Source organism: Bombus affinis, chromosome 12 (assembly GCF_024516045.1).
Source record: "Bombus affinis isolate iyBomAffi1 chromosome 12, iyBomAffi1.2, whole genome shotgun sequence".
Lineage (NCBI taxonomy): Eukaryota > Metazoa > Arthropoda > Insecta > Hymenoptera > Apidae > Bombus > Bombus affinis.
In genome coordinates this window covers 9,624,682-9,648,597 of record NC_066355.1, presented here as the reverse complement: position 1 = coordinate 9,648,597, position 23,916 = coordinate 9,624,682, and the positions used below count along the sequence as shown (strand labels likewise).

The following is a 23,916-nucleotide window of genomic DNA, read 5'->3' as shown; positions in this document are numbered from 1 at the left end:
AGATTAGAAAGCTGGTTTGCATACGCTGCACGCGGAAACCCCGAACTCCAGTCTTTCATGCATGGCTAATTCGTTAGGCATCGAGAACGATCGCGCGTTTGTCGTCGATGTATCGACGACGCGTATCGGCCAATTTCTTAGAAACGAACCGACGTTCTCGGCCGCGAACTTTCCCATCATCGATCCATACAGGCCATTTCCCATGCTTCTTCCGGATGTGTTTCGAAGGACGGACGATAAAGCATCGGAGGGTTTTCCGTGTTTAGTCGCGCAACTTATGCGGGTGCCTCGTTTCCGCGTCAACCCCAAGCCTGAGACGAGCAAAGGACACAGCCATGCTTTTTTCACAGAGTTGAAGGATTTATGGCAACGGAGGAGTGAGGCTTGGAGGCCGAAAAATGCGTCGGCATTGTTTGAGGCGAAAGTTTTACGCAATAGGCGTCGTTCGCCACGGGTCACCAAGGGTTTTTACAACGATAGACAGGGAAATTTCTTCTTGTGAGAGGAAGCAGGTATATAGTAGGAGTGCGCAACGCATGCCCTTCCAGGACGTTAGAAACCATCGTAAATTTTTTTGCGCCACGTTTAGCAAACCTCCCGCAGGTATACGCGTCGTTTTTTTTTTTTTTTTTTTTTTTTTTGTCTATCCGAGATTTGCGTCTTTAAAAGAAACAATCGACGACCTAGAAACACACCATTTTCGAGTGTCAACGATTCGCTCGATTTCCGTCTCTCCGTACGCTGAATGGGAAAAAAGTCGACTATTACCAAACGACAAACAGCCGTTTCTAAATATAATCGAAACGGGAGAAGTTTGGCTTTGAATACCCGAAGTCCGTCTGTCGTCGAATCGATCATTTTCATTCGGTTGCGCGGAATCTCGCGACGAGTCTCGTGGCGTTTCGGATGAAACCATATAGTACCGCGCTGGCTTTATAATTCCGGACCGCCGAAAATATCTGGTAGCGAAGACGGACGACGGCCGTTAGGATGCGCGTGCGCCAACTTAAAGCACTCTTCCTGCTTTATGAATGGAGCCGTGGATCACGAGTCGTGGAGAAACGCACGGAACGGTAGCCAACTCGATCGTGTCCTCTGAAGCTATTCGAGCGACGCTTTATAATTAGCGCGCCGCTATCGAGCCTTCTCTTCTCCGAAGATTCGTTCGATCCCCTCTCTCCCATCGACGACGTTTACTCGTCGTCGGACGAATATTAAGAAGGCCGCGACGTTATCGGCGATTCTCAGGGTGAACGATCGCGTGGCGAGCAACTACGCTTTCGGCTTTAAAACGCATCGTCGCTTCTTTCCTGCCGTTCGCACGATGTAACGCGACTCGATCGAAAGCGCCGCTCGAGATCGAATTACCCAGGAGTTTACTTTTTCGGACATTAAGAAGAGAAGATGCCTTGAAACTGCACCTGTTGCGCCAGCTACGAATTTTCTGATAAATAGCCAACGCGTTAGACTAACGCGATCTTGAATCACCCGTCGTTCCTCCAGTCGAAAAGAGCGGCAATAAATAATGCCAGCTTTCCACAACCGATTACTTTAAACGATCCGCTTATCGTTCGATCGAAGCTTACGCGAGCGCAAAAATTTGACTACGAGTCTGCTTGCCAATCACCATTCCCTTCACGGTTTCGACTTTTCCACTTTTGACGACGATCGTCCACGTAACCCATCGTTTCGTCCGCCTATAATTTTATCAAAAATTTTACTCGCGCCACGAGAACGGCATCCAGCGGCGATCTTTTCGTCATAATATACTGCTAATTAACTTCCTCGGAGTAGCGATCGTATGCTCGATGGCCGACTCGATAGACGAGAGATCGATTCGTACGGATCGGCGTATTTCTCGGGTCCTTTCACCGAGACATCGTAAATTAAACGGAGAAATTAGCTCAAGCTATGCCGCACGACTCGAATGCCACAGTATATTTTGTCCTTTCTTAATCTATTCGCGCCTACTTTCGCTGACGGCTTCATCGTACTCCGTACCTCGTTTATATCTGCCTCTTTATGCTTCGTATTTTTATATTTTTCTACGCAGGTGTTAGAAAAAAAGAAAGAGAGAAAAGAAAAAGAAGAAAACACTATAGGTCTCGTGACTTTATGCTTTTACCCACCGATACTTATATCGAAGAGGAGCGAAACAGCGAGAGAATGAAAATTCGACGACTAAGATTCGGCGTAATTTCGATGAAACGATGCGCGATGAACAGATCCGCGTACGTTCGACGAGGAAGAGACGCGGTTCGTGGCGGAGAATTCGGGGAAAAAACGTCATCGAAAGGTGAATTCGCTCGGAAGCCCTGGCACCACGGAAGCTGGCGAAAAACTGTGGCGTTTACGGCGCCGAAACTCCGTAGACTGCCGTGGATTTATGTACGCGGCGTGTATCCGCGCGCGCGCACAACGAGATTTATCGGCGCTTGGCCGAGTTTCGGTAGGGCAAGTTGAGTGAATTGTAAATGTTTCCGGCAGAACTTCACCAAGATGGCGTCCTCCACCAGGGGCGAGTTTGTTTACGCCTCATGGCTCCCCACGTGGGAAAAGCAGCATGGCGCGCGTCGAGCATTCAAACCCACGAATCCACTAGCCGTTTGACGGCTGTTTTTCTACCAGCGCCCACGAAATTTCGTCGGCTCTGCTTTCATTTTATAGCGAGATTTTTTTTTTTCTTCTTTGTCGCACACACTGTACCGCGTCTTTGTTTGTTTCAGAAAAACATTCTCAAACTTTATGAATTAATCATCCGTTAGAATCTTCTCGTATACGTATACCATACATAAATGTCACGTAAAGAACGGTAATTTATAAAGGAGGATTATTACTTTGAGCGGTTTCGGTACTATTCGATGATCGTTTCGTAAAAGAAAATGAAGATTTGCAAGGGTATTACGCTCGCATGCCTGTTCGTTACACGCGAGATAATTTACGTTGTTTCCGTGTAAACGGATACCTTCGAAACTCCTTAGATACTCGAGGATGAGAGGGACGGATTTAACGTTATAATTTCAACGAACGGCATACTACGAGTCAAGATAAAATTTTCCTCCGACTTTATAGTCAGTTTAGATTAACCGATGCGTAAAGATGTTTAACGTATGCGTCGCGAACAACTCGATAAAATAATTTAGACGCGTCACGGGAATAAATAATACAGCGGTCGATTACGGAATCGAAGAAAACGAGGAACGTGTGGAATCGATGAAATTTATTTCTTCATTAGCGAGCTTTCCTGGTCGTGAGAAAAATGTCGTTTTATCCAGAGGACGAATACTCGCGCGTGAAATTACTCGGAAAAACGACTCGTAGTACTATCGAGCGACGTGCTTCCACGTGGTCTCGCGTATACTACGCAGGAAAATAACAACGAACGAACATCGAATCTGAAGATTTTCAAACTTTTCCTCGAGACACTGCGCCTTTTGCTTTCACGGAATTTTTTTTTTTTTTTACGAAACTATCGACACCCTAACGTTACCTCCGTTGAAAATTTATTTTCTCAGCTGGTCAGAGTTCACCGTTTCGGGGCCCTTTCTCGCCGATAAGGATACGATACGAAGAAGCGTTTCACTTACATTTCATACGTTGTGGAGCGTGCTGTTTCCTTCGGGGCATCTGCGTCCTTCGGGGATGCTCGATTCTCTCTGTGGCCTCCAGGTCTTCGCTCGTTAAACGCAGTCGATCGGAACCCAAACATGTGACGGTCGTATGTCGCGATCTCACTCGAAGATCCGGCGTAGATCTTCCGCGGGAAACTGTTCCAAGTTTCCCTTTTGCTATGCACTACAGTCACCCACACGCGCCCACGCAACGAGCACTACCTCATCGCGATTTCCATAGATCGTTTCGTTGTTGCGATCGATGGATCGACGATCCGTGTCATTCTCGTCCTCCGATTTGTTTCTTTCTCTTACGAGGAAACCACACCTATATCGGTGCCCGTATACACTACTACGTAACCACGAAGAACGCAACTATTATCGGCTAGATCGTATACGAGGAGAATATTTTCTAGTTTCGGTGTTGAAGTTAGATTCACGGAATGTCGCGCACTCTGTTTACACTTGAACAGCCCAGAAAGTCGCCAAGTTTCGTGATCCATACGCTATCAGCTCACTCTGAATCCGAATCTTGCGGTCACCAAGCGTGATTATTATCGTGTGTACATCACTGCCGTAACGGAATCGAGGAAAATCGACGAGGCACGATTTTTTGCAACTTCCAGTATACTTCACTGTTTGAAAATGCAGGAACGCTTGCTCGAACGAAGGTTAGAACAACGTCGGGTATGCCGCACCTACGGAAGATCCAAGACAAACGTGAGAAACGTGGCGTCTTCTGGAAGTTGCGCGTCGCGAGGGAGACACCAAAACGATCGGAAAGCGATCGTTCGTTCCTCCGCGTGTATCATCGAGGTAGAAACGGCACGAAACGAACGTCGGCTCCGCACTTTCAACGTGTTCACGCGTTATCGTCGACCGACTCCGTGTCACTGGCAGATACTCGCGGGTTCACTTTGCGCGTCTTTCGAAAAGTTGGAACGGTGACGGTGAAAGAAGAAGATGGGGACGCGCGGCTCTCGAAGACGGAGGAACGAGCCGTTGCTGCGCGAAATCCGATCCTCCGCTGGAGGATCTAGAATTTCGACGATCGCGCGATAACTTATCTATCGGGACGTGTGCCTCGCGACGACGCCTTGCATCCACTCGGGACGCGCGCACGACACTCCGCCGTACGTACTTACGTTCGTACGTACGGAGCTAGCGAAAGCTCGCTCGACAGAGGAAAATGGAAAAGAGCAAGAGAAACAAGGGAAGAAACCGATACGCGATCGCATCTGTGTGCGTGCTCGTTTCTGAGTGTGTATACCTCGGAGACCAATTGAAAGCGCAAGGGTGGAAAAGAGGAACAGAAAGAGAAGAGGATCGCGAAAAGTGTTGAGAAAGATAAAGATAGTGAGTGAAAAAGAGAGAAAGAGACAGAGAGAGAGAGAGAGAGAGAGAGAGAGACGAAGAAGAAACGCGGATGGATATCGATGAAGAGAGAAACGAAGAAGGTAAAATAAAAAAAAGGAGGAGCGTGGGACAGAGCGAGAAAGAATGCAGGGGTAGAGGGCAAGAACGTGAGCAAGGTAAAGAGAAAAGAAGCGGAGGTGGAGGAGGAGGTGGAGGTGGAAGTGGTGGCTACCGTCGTTCGTGGATCGCGAAATCGAGCGGGCGGCGGTCCAGCGCTGACTGACTACGGACTGGCGTCGCGGCGGCAGCCCGCGTGGTGGGGGGCCCCAGGAGTAGTAGTCCTCTTTCCCTCTCGTCTCCGCCACTCGTTCTCGTTTCCTCGCTTGCCAGCTCTTCCTTGCTATGCTTTGCCTCTTGCCCTCTCTTCGCCGACTTCTTTTTTCACTTCTTCCACGCTGTATACTCGCGTTCGCGTCCGCGTTCACCTTACCGACCGATACGCGGCTCGCGGAAAACCGAACGATTATCGAAAGTTACGGTCGAATCGAATAGTCGAAGCGACGCCAGTGACAAAATGGAGACAAAAACGAGATGTTCGCGATGCAGGCGGAAAACGTACACACGGATGGACGGACGAAATCAGAGAGACGATTCTCCGCAACCGTCGGTTTTCTTCGGCTACTTGTCGATTCGACACCGCGGCAATAACGGCCAAGGGGCTGGTAGAGAGGTTAGCGGCGGCGCAATGACAACCACTCCACGTCGCTGGATGCACTCACCGCTTCAACGTGATCGCACATTGCCACAAACGCGTTTTCCTTTATCTCGCTATGCGACCTCTCTTTCGTGGAAAAAAAAAAGAGCAACGATTCGCGAATGACCGGAAAGGTGCGACGAAAGTTCGTCGATGGGCCCGAGGGACTGACGTTGCGCTCGCGCGCGTAAGAGATGGTCGAGAAAGGAGGCGGGGTCCCTAACCACCTCGGCCCCGCTCCAAACCGCGAGAGGGGAGAACCGCTCTGTCGAGTGACTTTTGTTTCCGCCGCTAGAGGCGCTGCCTCGCGATGTAGCTTGCCATCGTACTACGGCGTCACGGAGCCACACCTACGAGTTTCTCGACAATTTCAGCCCTTTCAGATCGCTGATCTTCACGCAGAGTTCGGTGAGTGCGTCGTAACAATTGTCTTTTATCAAAGTACGATATATTTCATCGCGAATTCGTTTGCACTTTGCGATTAAATCGATATCGAGGAATCTTCGAAGCTAACCTCAAAAGTTGAACGAATGTCGTCGTTCCACTTCGTCGTGTATTCGATCGTATTTCTAGAACGTATATAACGTGGATAAGAACGTTTGACGGATTAAAGAAATCGAAAGATAAACACATTGCAACGTTGATAATAGAACATATAACGACGATAACTTTGAATACGTATATGTAAAAACGATTCGTTTTCGATTTAACGTTGAAGCGATATTAATAACGTGACTCGATATCGATGCGTATGTAACTGTAAACAAAATCAACGTATAGATATGAAATCGACTAACGTGCTCGAAGATTGAATTCTAACGACATCGAGACTTCCATGCAACGAAAACCTTTTCCACCGTCTAATAGCGATAGTCGGTCTCGAATCTCTGACCGTTCTAACCTTTCCGATATAAACATACCTAATGATTTTTAACAAAAGAAAGTGCCACAGCTTCGAACACTTTTACCCCGCGAAGCGTATGGTCGGCATAGCGAATCAGTGTTTCAGAACTAGCCTTCCCATTTTCCTATTCTCAAGCTCGAAAAAGCGTAAACCTCTTTCCACGAAGGAACGAGAAAGGCGGTCGTTTTACAAGTTCGGAGGCTAGGGTATCGCAGTTATGATCGTGTCTGTTTTTCGGAAAAGTCCTCGGTTCCTCGAAAGGTTTCGATCCGTCACCGTAGTAAGGACGAACGTTACCCCCATCCGGGAATATTTTACGGTAATTCGGGGCGAAGATTTGAGTTGGAAAAGAATCGGAAGGAGGTCGAAGGATACGAGTTCGTCAGGCTATAGATAGTTGGTGAGCGGAGATCGTTTTGGCGGGCACCGGTGGTGGCGCTGCCAAGGTTGGCGGAGCCGAGGGGAAAAGAGCATTGGCGTACCAACTACCAGGTTGTGCCCGCCTACCAGGCGGAGCCCGCATGATCTATAGCGTCATAGAACACCCCTGCCGTTGTGGTAGGAACTCGATGGCGACGCCCACGGTGTGGAACGTGCGCGCTGCCCCCGCCGCCTCCGCCACCACCGCCGTCACTGCCGCCGCCGACGTCGCCGCCACCACCACTGCCGCCACCGGGATGTTTATGCTCCTGCCGCTGTGTCTCTATCTAGTCGCGGTCCTGGCGCTGCGCTGTTCTTCTTCTGCCGTTCCTGCTACCGATGCTGCCGTCGTAGCTGCCGTCGTTGCTGCCGTTGCCGCCACCGCCACCGTCACCACTGCCACTAACATTGTCGGTCGCCGTTGCCGTTGCCGTTCTCGTTCCCGTTGCCATCGTACTAGCTGTCCTCTTCCTATCTCCAATTTATTCCGACTCCTTCCACCTTGCGTTCATTACCGCTAAACATTCCTGTCAATTAAAACTGCACCCGATTTACTGCCAATTCAACGTTCGTCCTTCGTCGGACCTTTCTCCCTTTGCTTTTTACAAAACTGTGTATTGCTTGTATTTTGCCTAAGAGCGTGTTTCTTCTAATTTTTTTTTCTTTTTTTTTTTTTTTTTTTTTTTTTTTAGAAAAATGTTTGTCCTCACGGTAGCGAAATTAACTCGTTCCTTCCTTTTTTGAGAATCGTTCTTCGTAGTTTCAAAAATAGTATCTTTCGTCGCCTTTGGTAGCCGGCCCCTTCTTCGTCGCTCGATCCGCGTCGAACTCATCCGCGTAGAACCTAATCCGTAGAAATTCGAGCTCGGTCCATCGAGTGATGAATTGATTGAAAGGATCCGATGAAATTTCGAAATTTTGCTGCCTCGTAAGCTTCGTCAGGCGGTCGATTCAATTGTTGCAACGTTTGTATCGTTGAGAGGGCGCTGCGTCTATATATCGAAAAGAATTTCTTCAAGGAGCTGCGGATATTCGTGGCAATTGTCACGCCCGAGTTTTACGCCAATGGTGTTAGGGATTCGGAGCGGCGGCGACTGTCATAAAAAGTATTTTATTTCGACGATCGTGGTGCCGTTTTTGTTCTGGGGTTGCGAAGCGATCGTGTCGTTTCTACGCGCGTCAGACCAATTCAACGCCGCCGACATTCGCGGTCCGACGTTTACGAGATCGTTTATTAGGTGACGTTTCCATCGAGTAGTTTTGTTGCGAATCTTTTTCTTTATTCCAGGATCCACGTTAAAGGAGATTCCAGCTTATCGCGATACGCTATCGTAAAGCTGTTCCAATATTTACGAACGTAAACGTCCTAAAATTAAGGATTATCGTGAAATTACCGTCAAATATCATTTATACCGATTTCCTACATCGATAGTACATACTCGTTAAACGTTACTTGTTAAATCAAATTCTCCGAATGATTAAACACGTTCAACGTGTCCACCTCTTTTGCTATAATAATCACTATCCTTATATATATGTATTTGACAACATTTATTTACCGGCCAAGCATCGTTAAGATAATTTTCGTCGGTTGGAACATGAGGGATCGTGAATTCGATAGTCGGAGAAACGATGCTTTCACGCGCGTGGTAAGCGTCAGTTGCGTTTGTGTCTCTCGGTGACTGCGGGGGTTCCATTTACGAGCGTTCCTGTCGTCGGTGGACGAGACCAAAAGCACTAAACTTGCGAATATTTCGAAAGACGTCCCGTTATGCAACGACAATGTGGGTCAGTGCACAAGTCCACGGTGTACGTTTGCTCATTTTGTACAGTCAGTTCCCCGCGGGACCCGAAATAAGTGCAGCTCGTAAAATAAAGCACCGTATACACCGCTTTTCCCAACTATCTACGGTGGCCCACTATCGTCCATCTTCTGACAGTTTCTGACATCTCGAAGCGTGTTTATACATTTAGCAAATGATACGCTTTACGCATTAGCATCACTTTTCCGCCTACTGATCGCTCGATCGATGTTAACACGATCGCTACTACGGTAGATTGGGACAAAACGTTCATCACGCACGATCGCACGATACATTTAACGATACGATAGGCTTCGATCGTGAACGTTAATCGTTGGGAATTTTTCGTTTTAACCACCAAACGCGTCGATTATACGTAGCTGTACTCATTTGTTTCGACGCATAGAATTAAATCTAAATTTATCTCGAAACGTCACATTGACATTGCCGATCACGAGTATTAGCACACTGGATATTTACTAATTTTCTCTTGTTTCTATCGTCTAGTTTTTTTTTTCTAAACGAGTATTAACTTGTAATCGACAGTGCATGGAACGCCGATGGCGGACTCGTTTTAAAGCGATGTCGATGATTTTGCTGGAAGAGAATTCGATATCTGCCGAAACTGTTTAGAGATCACGCAACGAACTCGAAATTAAAACAGCCGAGATTCCGTGAAAGCGAAAGATTACAGGGTATAAAAATTAGAACGAATCAAAGTTTGATCTAAAAGTAGTTGAATCGTATGTTGAAGAAACTGTTTTTCAGTTGATATTCCTTTTGTTCTTCGCAACGCGTTTTTCGTAAACCTCGACACCTACAACGGTCAGCGTATAAATAGAGGAACGCTTACTCGTAATATCAAAAATTGGATCTGCATTCGACTCTGTAACGTAGAATTTAAAGGTACATTTCTTATACTTGGTGCACGCGCATCTTTATTTCGTTGACGATGCAGAGCCTTCGAATGTTTTCCTTCTTAACAATTACAAATGAAGTTAAGTCACATTAAGTAGAACTTTCGCCATTTGCCTCACCTGGACTTCGATCCGGCACGCGACCACGATGAATACGTGAAATGTACTGTTCAGTTTAATGATACACCTACACTACCAAAGCTACGTTCTCGAAGCCTGTAAAAAGTCACGTGTACAAGATAGCGTATCGATGTTAGCGTCAACTTTCCGTACCTTTTTCTCGCCGAATTATTCCATCGAGAGAACCGAGTGGCTTGTACCGATTAATCGCATTTCGTTTCGTAAAATGATGTCGTTAGAAACGTCCGATAAGAAGGAAGGGGGCTAAGTGAACGAATAAGCCAAACGGTACCCTATAGCGCTTGAACATGATCTCGACGTTTTATTCTTTTATCGGATTACCTCTGAAAACAAAGGTAGAAGGTTCCTTTCCGGTTTCTCTGAAAGCTCGGTTTCCACGCGTAGGTCAGCCGACAAGAATAAAACGGGTAAAAGAGGACACATAGACGGAACGGAAGAAAGAGAAACACGTCAAAGGGAGGCAAAGGCAGAGAGATCTCTGTACGAGAACAGAGGGACAAGATTCGTCTTGTTCGAAGGGGTAATACCGCACCAAGACCTGTCCGAAACGAAGTTAAGCTTCGCAGTTTCGAAAATAACTCGGGCAATAGACGATTAGAATCCACTGGCAGACGAGACGATCGCTGACCAGGCACCACTTGTTTGAAAATAATTTCTTTGGTGTTTTAACGCGGAGAAATCACAGACGAACCCCCCACGGTCAATCGAATTACAAATGTTTCGCGCTATACTCGCGTCTGCGTTTTTTCATGACGATCAAAGTCCGCGCATTCTCTGATGGTTTCGCGATGCATTATTTCTAGCGAAGGATACATCAGCCCGTTATCGTCGATCGAAATATCAACGTCCCGCAAAACCTAGCGCGGCACGAGACGCATACGATCGTACTTTAACGTTCTTTCCTCGTAGTGCTCGCATATTTCCGCGCTCGTTGAAATTTTACGAGCCCGATAAACTTTACGCGTTGCTAACGTAACGAAATCGGCTCCGGTTCGATTCGTGAATTATCGGCTATCGAAAACGTTTCGCGTTCCCGACGAATACACGCTCCTTACCGTCCAATATCCTACAGCTATTATCGTCAAATAACGCATATGGAAAACATATAGGCTCTCGTACGTGGAAAAAAAGTCGCTCGTACATTGGACGTGTTGACACTTCGCGGAATCCGTACACACATAGAAGAATACGTATGAGAATATATATATATATATACATTTCCCAACGAAATATCCTTCCTTTTATTAGAGTATATTACGTGAAACGCGTAATCGAGTCGCGTGAACCGACGTGAATCGTCCACCGCATATCGTCGACGTTGTTTTGCCACCGAACCGTGTTACGATGGTTGGAGGATTTAAACAAGAAGAAGTAAATTTAGATAAATGGACCGTACGCACAAAGCGTTTCGAACTGATTCTGATGGCGAACGAAGAGCAAAGTGGACGATTAACGGCGGGCTGACGAATCTCGAGCAAAGCGACTGGTCCGCTGTGCCAAGATTTCCGTTGCGCGTATTCCGTGCTGGTGGACGATACGCGAAATCGAACGGAGAACGAGGCCGTCTTAAGGAGCGTGAAAAGTCGGCGGGTAAAAATGACGGAGATCCGCGAGACAGCATCGGAATTCGATGAAATGGAAAGAGCGATCGCTGGTTGGATAAAGTTGGGAAGATTCTCGGGACAGAGTCGCGACGACATGGAAGAAAGACAGGTTTCTTCGGCAAGGTTGACGGAACAGGGCGTCGAATGGTTGGCTGGCGTTTGCCGGCTGCGATTGGCAAAGTCTCGGAAACGAAATCTCCTTTGTAGTCGAAATAAGCGCGATTCTCTCCGTGACGGTGGCAGAACGGGTCATGGGTCGAGGGTTGGCGTCAGCGTGTATAGCAGCGGCAGCATTCGCAGAAGGTTCGGTATAGGGAGTGTGGCGCGTGGTCGTAAGGGGTCGCGAGGGACAGGCGAAGAGGAGGGGAGGGGGGGTTGGCGAGAGTTGGCCGTGCGAGCTGGTTGACGAAGAGGGTGGGGTGGTATGGGGTGGTTAGGTGGACGAGGATGGGGTGGTTGTCGACGATAGGGCGAAGAAAGAGGTGGAGGAGCGCAGAGAGAAGCCGAGGTCCGTCGGTATCGATCGGGCGTCTGCGGTAGATTGACACGTGTCATGGCCGCCTCTCGGTGTTCGAGAGAACCAGGTGGCGGGAGAAAGAGGGAAACGTGGAGAGAAAGGTGGCGGAAAGGAGAAAGGGAAGAGAGCGTAGAGGATGGTAGCGAGAAAGAGAAGCAGAAACGAAGAAAGGCTGGCGAGACGAGGAAGGTGGCTAGGCAGCGAAGCGGTCGAGGGGATAGCAGCGTCGAAGGTGGAAGAGGAGGTAGAGACCGGGGGTTGGTTGGCGCGGGGGGGAGGCGAGGGAAAAGGACATTAAGGTGCGTAATAGCCAGCGGGGCGAGCGCGCACCGCCGCGGCATCGATTAGACAGAGGCTCCCTCGTCCCATTGCTAGGATGCAGCCCTCCCCTTCTCCTCTTCCTCGTCGACCCACCGACATACTCACCCTCCGCGCTATATCCACCCGTCCACCACCCGCAACCCATACTCTCGACCGAGAGGTCCCCACGACCACCCAACCACCCACCCATCCACCCGCCTCCGCCTACTCCGTCGAACTGGAGAGCCCCCGAGTACGTGCTCTACATACACACTCGTGCGCTTATGTCAGTTCCTGTCCTGCCGTTGCCTCTGCCTCTGCCTCTGTCTCTGCCTCTGCCTCTGCCTCTGCCTCTGCCTCTGTCTCTGCCGCTGCCACTACCTCTGCTGCTACCGTTGTTACGACTACCGCTGTGTGCCACCGCTGAGAAAGAGAGCGACAGACGCGAAGAGAAAGAAAGAACGGGAACGGGTGAGATAGAGACCGTGGCCACATGAACATGAACACGCAGAAAGAGAAAGAGCGAATGAAAGCCGGTGAAGGAGAAGGAGAAGATACAAGAGCGAAGGATAATAAGAGGGAATGAGAGACGCGGATGTAAAGGGTGAGAAGGGAGGAAGCAGAGGCTACGCTGGAGGGTAGGCGAAGCCACCTAGCTATCCTATGGCACCTATACACGCGCTACCGGGGACACCAACGTCTAACGTCGTTATAAACATTAACGGAGCGGCTCAATATTCCCCGGACCTTGCATCCCCTGCGTCTACCTCCGGTCCATCTCCCTTCTAGACCAACCTCCACCTCTTTGCGCTCTACGCTCTATCTCGGACGTTCGTCCATGGCTATCTCGCCTACCTACGCTCTTCGGACCTTTCGATTCGCAAATCTCCGACAAGATTCCCTGTCTCTAGCCATTCCGTTACGGATTCTTACACGTTCTCGTCTGTTCTTGCTCCTTGTCAATTATGCACGTTAACTAAAGATCGCTAAGAGTATTCGTATACAGCTCGAACGAAAGTAGATACGCAGGTCGTAGATCACAGGCGACCACACCGCGCTACCAGGTCGAACGAAAAATCGATCTCGTTCGATAGACTCGAAAGCCGTCCGCGTTACGGCGCGCGTTACGGAGAGCGAAGTTTAGCCGAAATCCTGAAATTGGATTTGCTCTGTATTTTAAAGATCGATTTCGGCAAGAGAGACGAGCGAGAAGGGTGGTCGGTCCGTCGAGCGAATTCGTACGCGAGGGTTCGTGCGCTGATTACCGTTAATTGCGGTTGATATGGAGGAACGAAGGGACGTACGACACCCTCGACCATTTCGATCGGATTAGCGACACCGATCGGAATCGTCGTGAACGGGGACGCCTCGTACCCCGTTTATAAACCGTGCTTCTGTTCGATTCATCTTCCGAAACGAATCCACGACGTAATAATTACGACACGCATCGTTCGAAAACAACGTTAAAACGAAAGTCGCGATTTCCATATATCTGACACTGTGACTACACGTACGTACATATACATACACGTACATAGTTGTTCTTCGTTGCAGTATCGTACGGTTTCACGTTGCATGCGGCACGTGTAATTTAGCTTCGCATGGCATCGCTACAGAGGGAATTCGTCTAGTTCGTACGTTCAACAAGTATCCATCCCTCCTCCACCTTCGGCGGCTCTACTTCCTGCCCGTGTCTGCAGTTAGATCGCAAAGTGGCCTCGCGTTCTTTTTAACCAGACCGACGGCTGGTTATTTTTCGCGTGCGAGAATCGAACGGAAAGCCGCGTTTCCTTGGTAGCAGGTGCGCTGTACTTTTTCCCATAGCACGATGGGTAATAAGGGATTAGTCATCGGTGATCGTCGATCAACGTTAACGCGGCCATCGGTTGGTTCGAAGTCTCCGGCGCGATATGTCAAAGTTGGATATTATATTGACGTATCGACGTCTCGATGCTGTCCACGACCAGCTAGCCAATTAACGGGCTTTCTTGTTTTTCCGGCAAACACTCGTAAATCTCGACGGATCTGTCCACTCGATTTAGTCCTCTTCTGCCGTGTCGTGGGTCGTTCGCATCTTTGTCCATGTTGTACGCGCTCTTCCCCACGACGACGTACAATTAATATCGTTGTTCGAGAGGTTGTCCCTGCTCGACAAATATTTAACATGCTACGGCCATCCTAAACTTAATTGGCACGCGTTTGCTCTGCTCCGTTTGCCTTTGCTTGTTCTATCGCGGCGAATCATTGCGTCACACGTTCGTCGCACCTGTATACGCGGTAAGATCTTTCGAAGGTACGAGACGTTTGGAAAAAGGAAATTCCACTTGTCCAAGCTTTTCCAAATAATTACAGATTTTAGAGTTACGGATGCCGGAGAGAAAGGTTCGGATCGATGGTACACGCGGTCGAATAATCGAGGATAATCGATCGACGAGTGGTATCGTTCCGATGAATGAACGAATCGACTCGCGTTCCTTTCAACCAGTTCCAAAGGGAGGACGCGAAAAGAAAAGGCGTTCGTCGAAGAGGCAAGCTTTTCCCTATAACTCGAGAGTTCCGCTATCTCGTTACAAATCGAATTTTAGTCACGTCAAAAGTAAACGATCCGCCTAGATCCGCGCGTTAAGCGATCAGGTCGCGAGAAGCGTGTTTCGAGCCGGATGGAAATCTCATTTGGTAGTTTTCTCCGTTTAATAAGACGAGAAGGAGACGAGAGAAAGAGTGAAAGGGAGAGAGAGAGAGAGAGAGAGAGAGAGAGAGAGAGAGATTGAGAGAAAGATAGAGAGAGAGAACGAGAAAAGACGGGAGACAGGGTGTAGGGAGACGGAGCCACGAGGTCGCTGCCGGTTCGCAGACTTCGGAAAGGGGAAACGGAAAGGGCGCAACAAGGCCGGGGGTAGAGGCAGCGGAGGGCGTCCGGACGAGGGAGGAGGACGAAGTGGAGGAAGAGGATGAGGCGGAGGAGGGAGGGAGGTAGCAATGGGGTGGCGGTGGATGGTTGGAAGTAAGCAGGGGTGGGTAACGGGCCGGGGAGGACGGGAGAGGGAGGCAGAGGGCGGCGGAGGGTCGGCCAGGACTGGGAGGCGAAGTGTCGTCGTCCGAATAACGGCCAAGCGGCATCGACCGATCTTCCTACCCCTAGCTCGTACGAAGCGTCAACTTGTTTCCCTTCTGTTCCGCGAATATCGGACCTTCAATTTGCCCGGTGCGGTTCGCTTACGCGATGCACTGCCCTTTACGCGTAATCCATACACGGTCCGTCAGTTGTCCCATCGATATCGTTCCCGTCCTCGTTCCCATTCCCAGTCCCGTACCTGTTCCCGTTCCCATTCCCGTTCACGCGTTCTCTTCCTTCCTTTCTATGCTACTGTTCGCTTAACTTTGAAAAAAACAAGTTACTTCACGGATACCCACGGCTTTCTTCCTTTCTTTTTTTTTTTTTTTCTCTTCTATTTCGCGTTTCGCTTTAGTTATCCGACTAGATGCGGCAAGGAAAATGCCACGTTTCGTTATTTCGTACATATAGCGTACGTTTTCAGGTTAAACGGATAACCTATGGAAAGTTACGAGGACGACGACGACACTCACTTCTGCATCAAATGCCATCTGACGATACACGGCCTCGACAATTACGTACGACATCGTCAATCCGGATGTCGGCCACCGGACGACAAGAACGTAGCCGTACGGGTATCACCCACGACGGCCGCTTCGCCGACCACCGTTTTCTATCCGGAGATACTGAACGCGGACGCGTTCTTCAGTTCGCTGGAGCTACAGAGTAGCTCCAAGTCGAATCCTCGAAAGGCATCCGGTTTGCTCGAGGAAAGTAGGAAGTTCAAGAAGGACGACAAAAGGAAAAAGAGTCAGAAATCGCAGGTGGACGCGGACGAATCGACGGTGAAAGAGAAGCTTCACAATATGTTGCCCGGAGTTTCGGAGCTCGAAAACCCGACCGACCATCTCTGCATGCCATCCCTCGTTGGATTTCCCGACATCGTTCCGTCCACGTCCAATAAGCCTACGGTTGCGAGCAACCGGAACAAATTAAGTCAATCGATGAACAACGTCGCCACGAACATCGACAGCGGTGGATTTTCGGTGAAGCCCGAGCCGGAAAATTCCTTGGAAGGTCTGATGACGTCTCAGGAATCCAAGCAGTCGGATAGAAAACGACAGGAAGAATCGCAAAGGATCGAACAGGCTCATCAAACGTGGTTGGAATACACGATATTGGCCGAGCTGGCAACGAACAACGAAAACAAGGATTTGACCAGATACGAGTACGAATATCAACAGGACGAGGACTCGGAGGACGATATATTGCAGGAAGATTTGGGGGAGGATGACTCTTACTTCGAGTCTGACGATGGGGAAGATCGAGAACGTCCACCGCGTGGTCACATCGGTGGCAAATGGAAGCCAGAATTGGACGATCTTCCTCAAAATATGTCTCAACTTCAGGACGACGACGTGGAGCCCGAAGACGAACATCAAGAACATCCGCCGCCGACTTATACAGGGGGCAAGTGGCGACCCTCGGACGCCTCGCAGGTACGTAATCGTCGAAATTGTTTTATCAGACGCGCAACTGTCGCGCCTATTTCTCTGCTATCAACTTTTCCGAGCCTTCTGTTACGCCTATTACAAATACGTCCGCGAGTCGTTACAAACGAAACCTCTTGTTTTGACAAATTTCCACTGGCATCTCGTAGAAGACGGAAGAGTACGAGACTAAGAGCAACGTCGGACAACCATCGCCAGGACACACACAAGGGAAATGGGTACCGGGCGCGCAAACGGATATCGAATCAGGATATTGGTGCAGTCCTTGCGGCAGGAAACTTGCCTCTCGATTGGTCTACAACAGGCATCTTCTCTCTGATTTGCACGCTAGAAGGAGCATCCGAGAAATCGATGGCGTTCTTTGCCCGCCGCGTGCCGCCAACTTGCACGCACTGAAAAAATCATCGACTCGTAATCAAGTAACGATCTCGATCTTTATCCTTTCGTCTCGTTGCTTCTTCGATCGGTTCCAACTTTCTCTACTTCCTTTACCGTTTTCCTTCTTTCAGTTCCTTCAGTTTCTTTTTTATTATGTTTCCCTTTTTTCTTTCTTATTATCTCGTTTAGTTATATGCTTATGTCTCTTTTTCACTCCATATATAATAAATACATATGGGAGAAATTTAGACGAAGATAGAATACTGACGGATATGCTTGTTTGACAGAGAACTAAACAAGTGGGGGAAACGAAAGAAGCGAAGAAAAGTTTGCGAAAACGAGAAAAGGAAATACTTTGTTGCGAAATGTGCCATGCCCGAGTGAGAAGAACGCAAATGGGCAAGCATTTGCTCTCTCATTATCACTGCCGCGTGGCAGGTGTAAATCCTTGCAGCCCACGGGCGCGTCGCTTTTTACTAGAAAATATGGCGAATGTGGTTCGGCAGTGCCCTTTTCAGTGTTTCTCTTGTCGTTTTTACTGTAACACAGAGGAAACATTCCTGCGTCATTGGCGATCCGATCTTCATGCAAAAACGCTCGACCAGGTATTCCCTCTACATTACGATTTCGATTTACGAGTACAATGAAATTCCTTTCGTATAAATTCTGTCTATTTCTATCTAGTATCCACTTATTTAGAAAATGCTCGACGATATTTTCTCGTCTCGTCGATCTCTGTTTCCAGATCGCCGGCAGTTACAGATGCACTCCTTGCGACTTTTGGTGCGAGGACAACGAAACGATGGAAGCGCATCTGGTCGATTCGAGTCATCGCGACGTTGTTTCCATGATGAATGGTTCGGTGCCGATCAGGATAGGTCGTCAGCAAGCTCTGACTTGCGGCGGTTGCGATCGTCGATTCCGATATAATTTGCAACTTCGATTGCACATCAAGGAAACTGGCCACGAAGAGAGTTTGACCGCGACGGACGAATATCAACAGCGAATCAAATGCAATCTGTGCCCGCAAATAGTTCGATCGTTGGTGGCACTTCAGCGTCACCAGTTGTCTTCCCACGTCGCGAAGATCGAGAAACACGAGACGAACGATTCGTCCCAGCCAACGCCTTATTTCTGTTCGTTCTGCTCGATGAACTTTGCCACTGCTCGAGAAGCCGTGTTACATCGAAGAACGTCCAGTCACAAGGAGATGGTGAAGGCTCGGAAAAGCAACGAAGGCCCGTCGACGTCCACGGTTCGCCAGTGTCCTCATTGCAAGCAGAAGCAGACGAATTTGTCGGAGCACAAGACACACCTTCTCGATTGTCACCCCGAGCTTTGTTACAGGTAAGAGAATCGAAGTGGCGATAATACGCATTCAAGAGTCCTTAGTTCAAATGTTCTACCTCTTATTTCGAAGTCGAAAGAGACTAAAGTTTTATCTAGAAACCGTAACTGTGCGATACGATACTACTCAAAGGGTGGGGAACACGGAAAATTGAAATATTTCATTGGCGTATGTATTTAGAGAAACGAAAACATTCTGGATGGGATGCTCTAGTTAAAACGGACAATACCGTAGACAGAAACGATGTAACGAGCTGGTATAATCAACGATATGCTAAAGTTTAGTGATGATTAATAATTAGGACGCGAAGTGTCAAGACGTTTCGTATAATACGCGCGACACGTTGATGGAAAATTTCTGCGATCGTTGGAATATTTTCGCGAACCATCGTACATGTACCTGATCGATGTTTACAGATGTCCCAAATGCGGTACGCTGTTTGCCCTCTCGCAAGACGTGACGAGGCACACGAGGGAAAACAAATGCCATGACTCAAACGATGAATCGAATAAAACGAAAACAGCGGACGCGAGAGACGAATGGAAATGCAACAGCTGTGGCTTCTCGACCAACATTCAGGCGGAATTCATCTTCCACGAAGCTCTTCACGCCGGGATCGTGCGAAACGATAACGAAGACGAGAACTCTGGCAAATCATTGGCGAAGTATTCTTGCCCCATCTGCAAGAAGGCATTCACGAAAGTGTCATTACGGAATCACATCAGAAGCCACACCGGAGAGCGTCCGTTTCCGTGTGCCAAGTGTCTCGTGCCCTTTTCCAGAAGATCCGACCTAAACGCCCATCAGAAAGAGTGCACGGCTTCGACATCGTCGGGATGGTCGGAAGGTTTGGGACGGAAACGCAGCTTTGTTTGTTCCGAGTGCAACAGCGCCTTCTACACAAAGTAAGTACCGTTTTATTTAACGCTATTCTACCGTGTTGAGTCGAGAAAGCGTACCTGCAACTCTCGTTTAAATCAAGTCATACCAGGTAGCACGAAAATATTTTATCTACACCGAAACCGAAGATATAACAGTTTATGCTTCGGACGTATGTGCGTTAAATCGATGGCCGGTTGTTGCTAAAAGTCAACTTTTCTTAAAAAAGCCCCTTTGACCTATCCGACCTGTTCGAATTAATACGGCGGAATTGCGAGGATGTTGGATTTTACAGCGAGTTCTCGATCATACGGTATACGCGTGTCCGTACGTTTCATAACGATAAATCGTCCGGGAACTTTCAACTTTTAGACGTTGCGTTATATTTTTTTGTACGTAACGCGATGAGAAAGGAAGTAAGTACATGCACGTTGAGACGTCATGTTGCGAATAATTTATCCTTCTGTTCCTCAAAACCGAGATATTATATTCATTTAGAATGGTAAAAACGGTAACAGCTCTTTACTAGCTATCCGAAGCATAAATATTCGCTCGGATCTCCATCATCTGCGTCGAAATGAAAATAAGATCTGGTCGACTATCACGCACGCAGCTATCCGTACGAATTCCCAGTCCCACACTATTTACAGCGAATATCGGCACGCTTCGAAGAAGCTGTCTCTGTCCGGATGAAAATTATCGTGCGATTAATAATCTTAAACGATCGTTCGAAAATGGCGCGTAAAAGTAATTGCTCGGGCACGTTCTTCGTGTACGAAAGCTCTCGATGGCTCGTATGACGTATAGCAAACGTTGTATCGTGACAACAATGGGTTTAACGTAGAAAACTTGCTGCATTATCCGGCTAACAAAAGGATCGCATTTATCACGGGATTTCCAGTTAGGTACAATTATATCGCATCGATCGTAGATCGGTAGGTCGTCGAACGAACCGTGACCGCGTTCGATGCAAACCGCTCTGTACTTCGCTACCTTTCACCGAGCTATTTATCTTTCGTCGAGTTACCTTTGCGAGTGCGTTAACATCGACGCGAGAGTAATATCGTAAATATTCTAGGCTACGCCCCAAAAGTGGGCATCGCTGCTTACTCGAAAGTAGCCTGAATCGAAATACAGAAGGCTGTTTCCCCTCGTATCGTATGTATCGTTACGTAGTCGCGACACCGCGTAGATCTCGTATCGCCGCTGGTAAATGTTCGCCTTGTTATGAAGCCAGTATGGATCAAATTTTATTATAGCTAAGATATCAGGCTCCGAACACGTACAACTGCTATTCGCTACACTTTCCATTAATATTGTCCCGAGTAATGATCATATTAATTTTATAATCACAATAATCGCGTGATCGAAGACCCCGGCTAAAATATACGATAAGTCACGGCACGTGTTCCCATCTCGCATAGCACAGGGTTTTTAATCTCTTCGTTTAATCAAACGAGTGCTTTGTCGTTTTCTTGGATCGTTTTGAAGAATACCGATAACGTTAGTCGCTCGGACTAATGTTAATCGAACGAACGTAACGCAACGACTAAACCTTCCGACAACGAGACCAGCGAATGGACGTATCGATAAAATGAAAGGATCGTTGAACGAAAGAAGCCTAACCCTTTGAACTCGAGTTAAGAGTATAATCACCACCTTAAGGGACTCGATGTCGAGAGTGGAAGAAAACGCTCGCTTATCGTAACGCAAATATTACAGCGTCTTTGAGACGAGGGACCACCGTGCTGCATCGTGGCTATGAGCTCGACTTCCGTTCTAAGTAAAGGGTGTTGCGTTCGCGGATAAAAAGTGCAGGACAATAAAAGCCGGGCTCGCGTGCTGAAACCACGAAACGTTCGCGGGTTCTCGTAGTAAAAGTGTCCTCGCTGCATAACTATAAAATAAAAGACCGTGTCCATGGACAAGGGTAGCGAGAGACGAGAGGGAGAGGCGAGTGGCCGAAGAAAGTACGGAGATGGAACGGAAAACTCTGCAGAGCGGGAGAAGCGGGGTGGCGGGGGCGGAGGAACGAGAGTAAACCGTGGTGCGAGAAGGAACTCGGCTCGCTCTCTGCCACCGGTTCGTATTAACATCTCATAGTGGCCTGTAAGCCCACGGGTCATTCTAGCATTTAATGGGCTTGCATTATGGCCCGTGCAAGTATGCGTCCTAGCGGCGCGCGCGTCCACCAGTACCAACCTACGTAACTAGAAACTTGCACTCGCTAATGCTTCGTTACACTAGCGAAATTACTAGCGCGGATTAACGCCCCGTGGGTCCTATTAAAAATGCGATCGAATCCAATCCCGCTAATGCCAATTTACGCTGCGGAGGTCGCGCGACTCGAAGGACCACGGATAGGAGGCAATGCCGAAACGACGTAGACGAATCGTCGATACGTTTAGCAGATGCTCGAGGTGGACCATGGCAATACGTATTTAACGATGCTATTTGAATCGGCTTGAAGAATCGATACCTATTGCATATAGCGTAGGTAATATTTCAGCATCTAAAGAGCAACGAAGAAAAGCTCATAGAAACTCATATCGCCGTTTGGCGTTGATAGCGGCACAACTCGAACAGTTTCAAATTTGCTTACGTTCGATAGGAGATCTGCGTTATGTTTCTATATTTATCGTGATATAATTTTATTATAATTTGGCATAGTTGGTATAGTTTACATCGTAATTGTAATTTTAGAACGTTACGATTCCATCGGTTTCGCGTCAAAGGGGAAAATTATTTCTTCAAACTTATTTCATCAATCTGACCTCAGTTTTACAGCGATATTCGCTCATCTTCGGCTGTTTTACGACGCTACAAGTGGAAGATTATACTGGTTTCGCGAATAGTGGCGTATCTTGCGTTAAGCCAGCCTTATAATGTCGTTGAAACGACTCACCAAGGTTCCTTTGTGAATTTTACAAAGCCTCTCTTTCGAAATTTACATTGTCCGAGTTGCGCCACTATCAGTGCCAAGCTGCGATGTAACGTCTCATTCGATGTTATTCAATGAGATTCTTTAAATATCGCCCACGTGTTACCACGGACACCTTCCATATTTTAATAAAAATATAACACGCGAACGTAACGAAGTACAACAGGCATTTGCAAAGAGCCTCGTGAGTTAGGTTAATTGCGCGCGGAGATACGTGTATCGCGATACGCATATGATAGATATCAATGGTACATGTACCGCTTATAGGAACGTTTGTACGACGATTCTCATGAGATACAGTGTCGCGATACTGATTTTGCGTATCTCGAGCTGCTCGGTTACCGATGATTTTACTCGCACGAAACAGACAGATGAAGTTATGATTTTAATAACTTCGATAACTATCGGATCTTAAGATTTACATCATCCTTTCATGAACGTCTTTATATTTATGAAGTAATTAATAGAATAATACCTTGTAATAAGTACTTGCTGCATCTTATTTTACACGATAAATGATCACAGTTACCAGTTAAAGGTGTAGTATTATGATATTCAAAGTCACTTAGTTTTCAAACTGGAACAGTAATTGAAAAATGTTACTCAACATATATATATATATACCTGCTTAAAAAGAAAAAAAAATCGACAAAGAACCGTACGTTTTATCGAATTCCACAGAATCTTGGAGAAAAATCTGCGCGAATACTTTTATTCGTTACGTGATACGTGAATCCGAGTAATATGGAGGAAAGTTAGCGTTCGTAGGTTCCCGCGACTAAACATCGCCGCACACAGAACCGGAGACATTTCTCTGGCGCGTCGTCGATGCTGGTATTAAACCATTGCCCGAGCGATCGCTATAAAGCAAATGTTAACACGTATGCTCGCTCGTTCACCCGGCTCGATTTCCTCGTCCCTTTTTCGCTCCCTCCTTGATCGTTCCTTCCGTTCGGTCCTCGTCGTTCTTGCCACTCGTGCTATCCCGTCTCGTACACGCGTTACCTTCTCAAACCTAGCCGTGTCTTCGTGCCGAATAGTCGGTCAGAAGTCTCCGCGTCTCCGCCCGAAACGACAAGGGTTTCGCTTAATGTCACGATTCCGGCCATTTCCAGGGATTAGGCACCCCTATAGTCGTTCCTGCTATATCCCTCGTGATCTTTTCCGCAGTCCACTCATAACGTTTCGATACAGGCTCGATCGAGTTTTCGCGATACGCTCTCGATCGCGGTTAAGATCTTCGAATTCGAACGAAAGTCGAAGGACCGTGTATTTCGAGATTAGCTGTTGGTGGTCGTGCGAAGCGAAAGGAACGAATCATTTTAATTGTACAGCGAGTCGGTAATTGATACGGTGTGGCAGGTCAATACGTTTTGGAGATAGAGAGTTGTTTGGAAAGCTGGCAACAAAAGAGAAGAATTTTCGTGGATTTATATATCGTTGAATAATATATGGTTGGTTTCTCTCAGTGACCTGCT

The 23,916-nt window shown here is 47.8% G+C and overlaps 2 protein-coding genes across 5 annotated transcripts in view; one reads left to right on the top strand and one right to left on the bottom strand.

Annotated features, from left to right (window-relative positions):
* The window catches only part of LOC126922509 (protein tiptop), an 89,700-nt gene extending 84,256 nt beyond the window's left edge, over window positions 1-5,444 (bottom strand). Inside the window, exons 1-2 of one of the 3 annotated variants that reach the window (XM_050735089.1) lie at window positions 4,757-5,444; window positions 3,588-4,309 (exon numbers count right to left, since the gene is read on the bottom strand). Coding sequence is in view for 1 of the 3 variants with exons in the window: in XM_050735093.1 (XP_050591050.1) it covers window positions 3,588-3,627 (40 nt within the window). In the remaining 2 variants the exon portion in view is untranslated. Of the gene's footprint in view, window positions 1-3,587 lie in introns of all 3 variants that reach the window. The other 2 variants (XM_050735091.1, XM_050735093.1) reach the window with 2 other exon arrangements.
* Window positions 5,445-5,952: 508 nt separating this feature from the next.
* LOC126922510 (zinc finger protein 845) overlaps window positions 5,953-23,916 on the top strand; it is a 36,150-nt gene continuing 18,186 nt past the window's right edge. Inside the window, exons 1-6 of one of the 2 annotated variants that reach the window (XM_050735099.1) lie at window positions 5,953-6,129; window positions 15,866-16,880; window positions 17,042-17,311; window positions 17,558-17,875; window positions 18,016-18,617; window positions 19,035-19,523. In XM_050735099.1, the coding sequence (XP_050591056.1) occupies window positions 15,882-16,880; window positions 17,042-17,311; window positions 17,558-17,875; window positions 18,016-18,617; window positions 19,035-19,523 (2,678 nt within the window). In that variant the 5' untranslated portion in view covers window positions 5,953-6,129; window positions 15,866-15,881. Of the gene's footprint in view, window positions 6,130-15,852; window positions 16,881-17,041; window positions 17,312-17,557; window positions 17,876-18,015; window positions 18,618-19,034; window positions 19,524-23,916 lie in introns of both variants that reach the window. The other variant, XM_050735100.1, reaches the window with a different exon arrangement.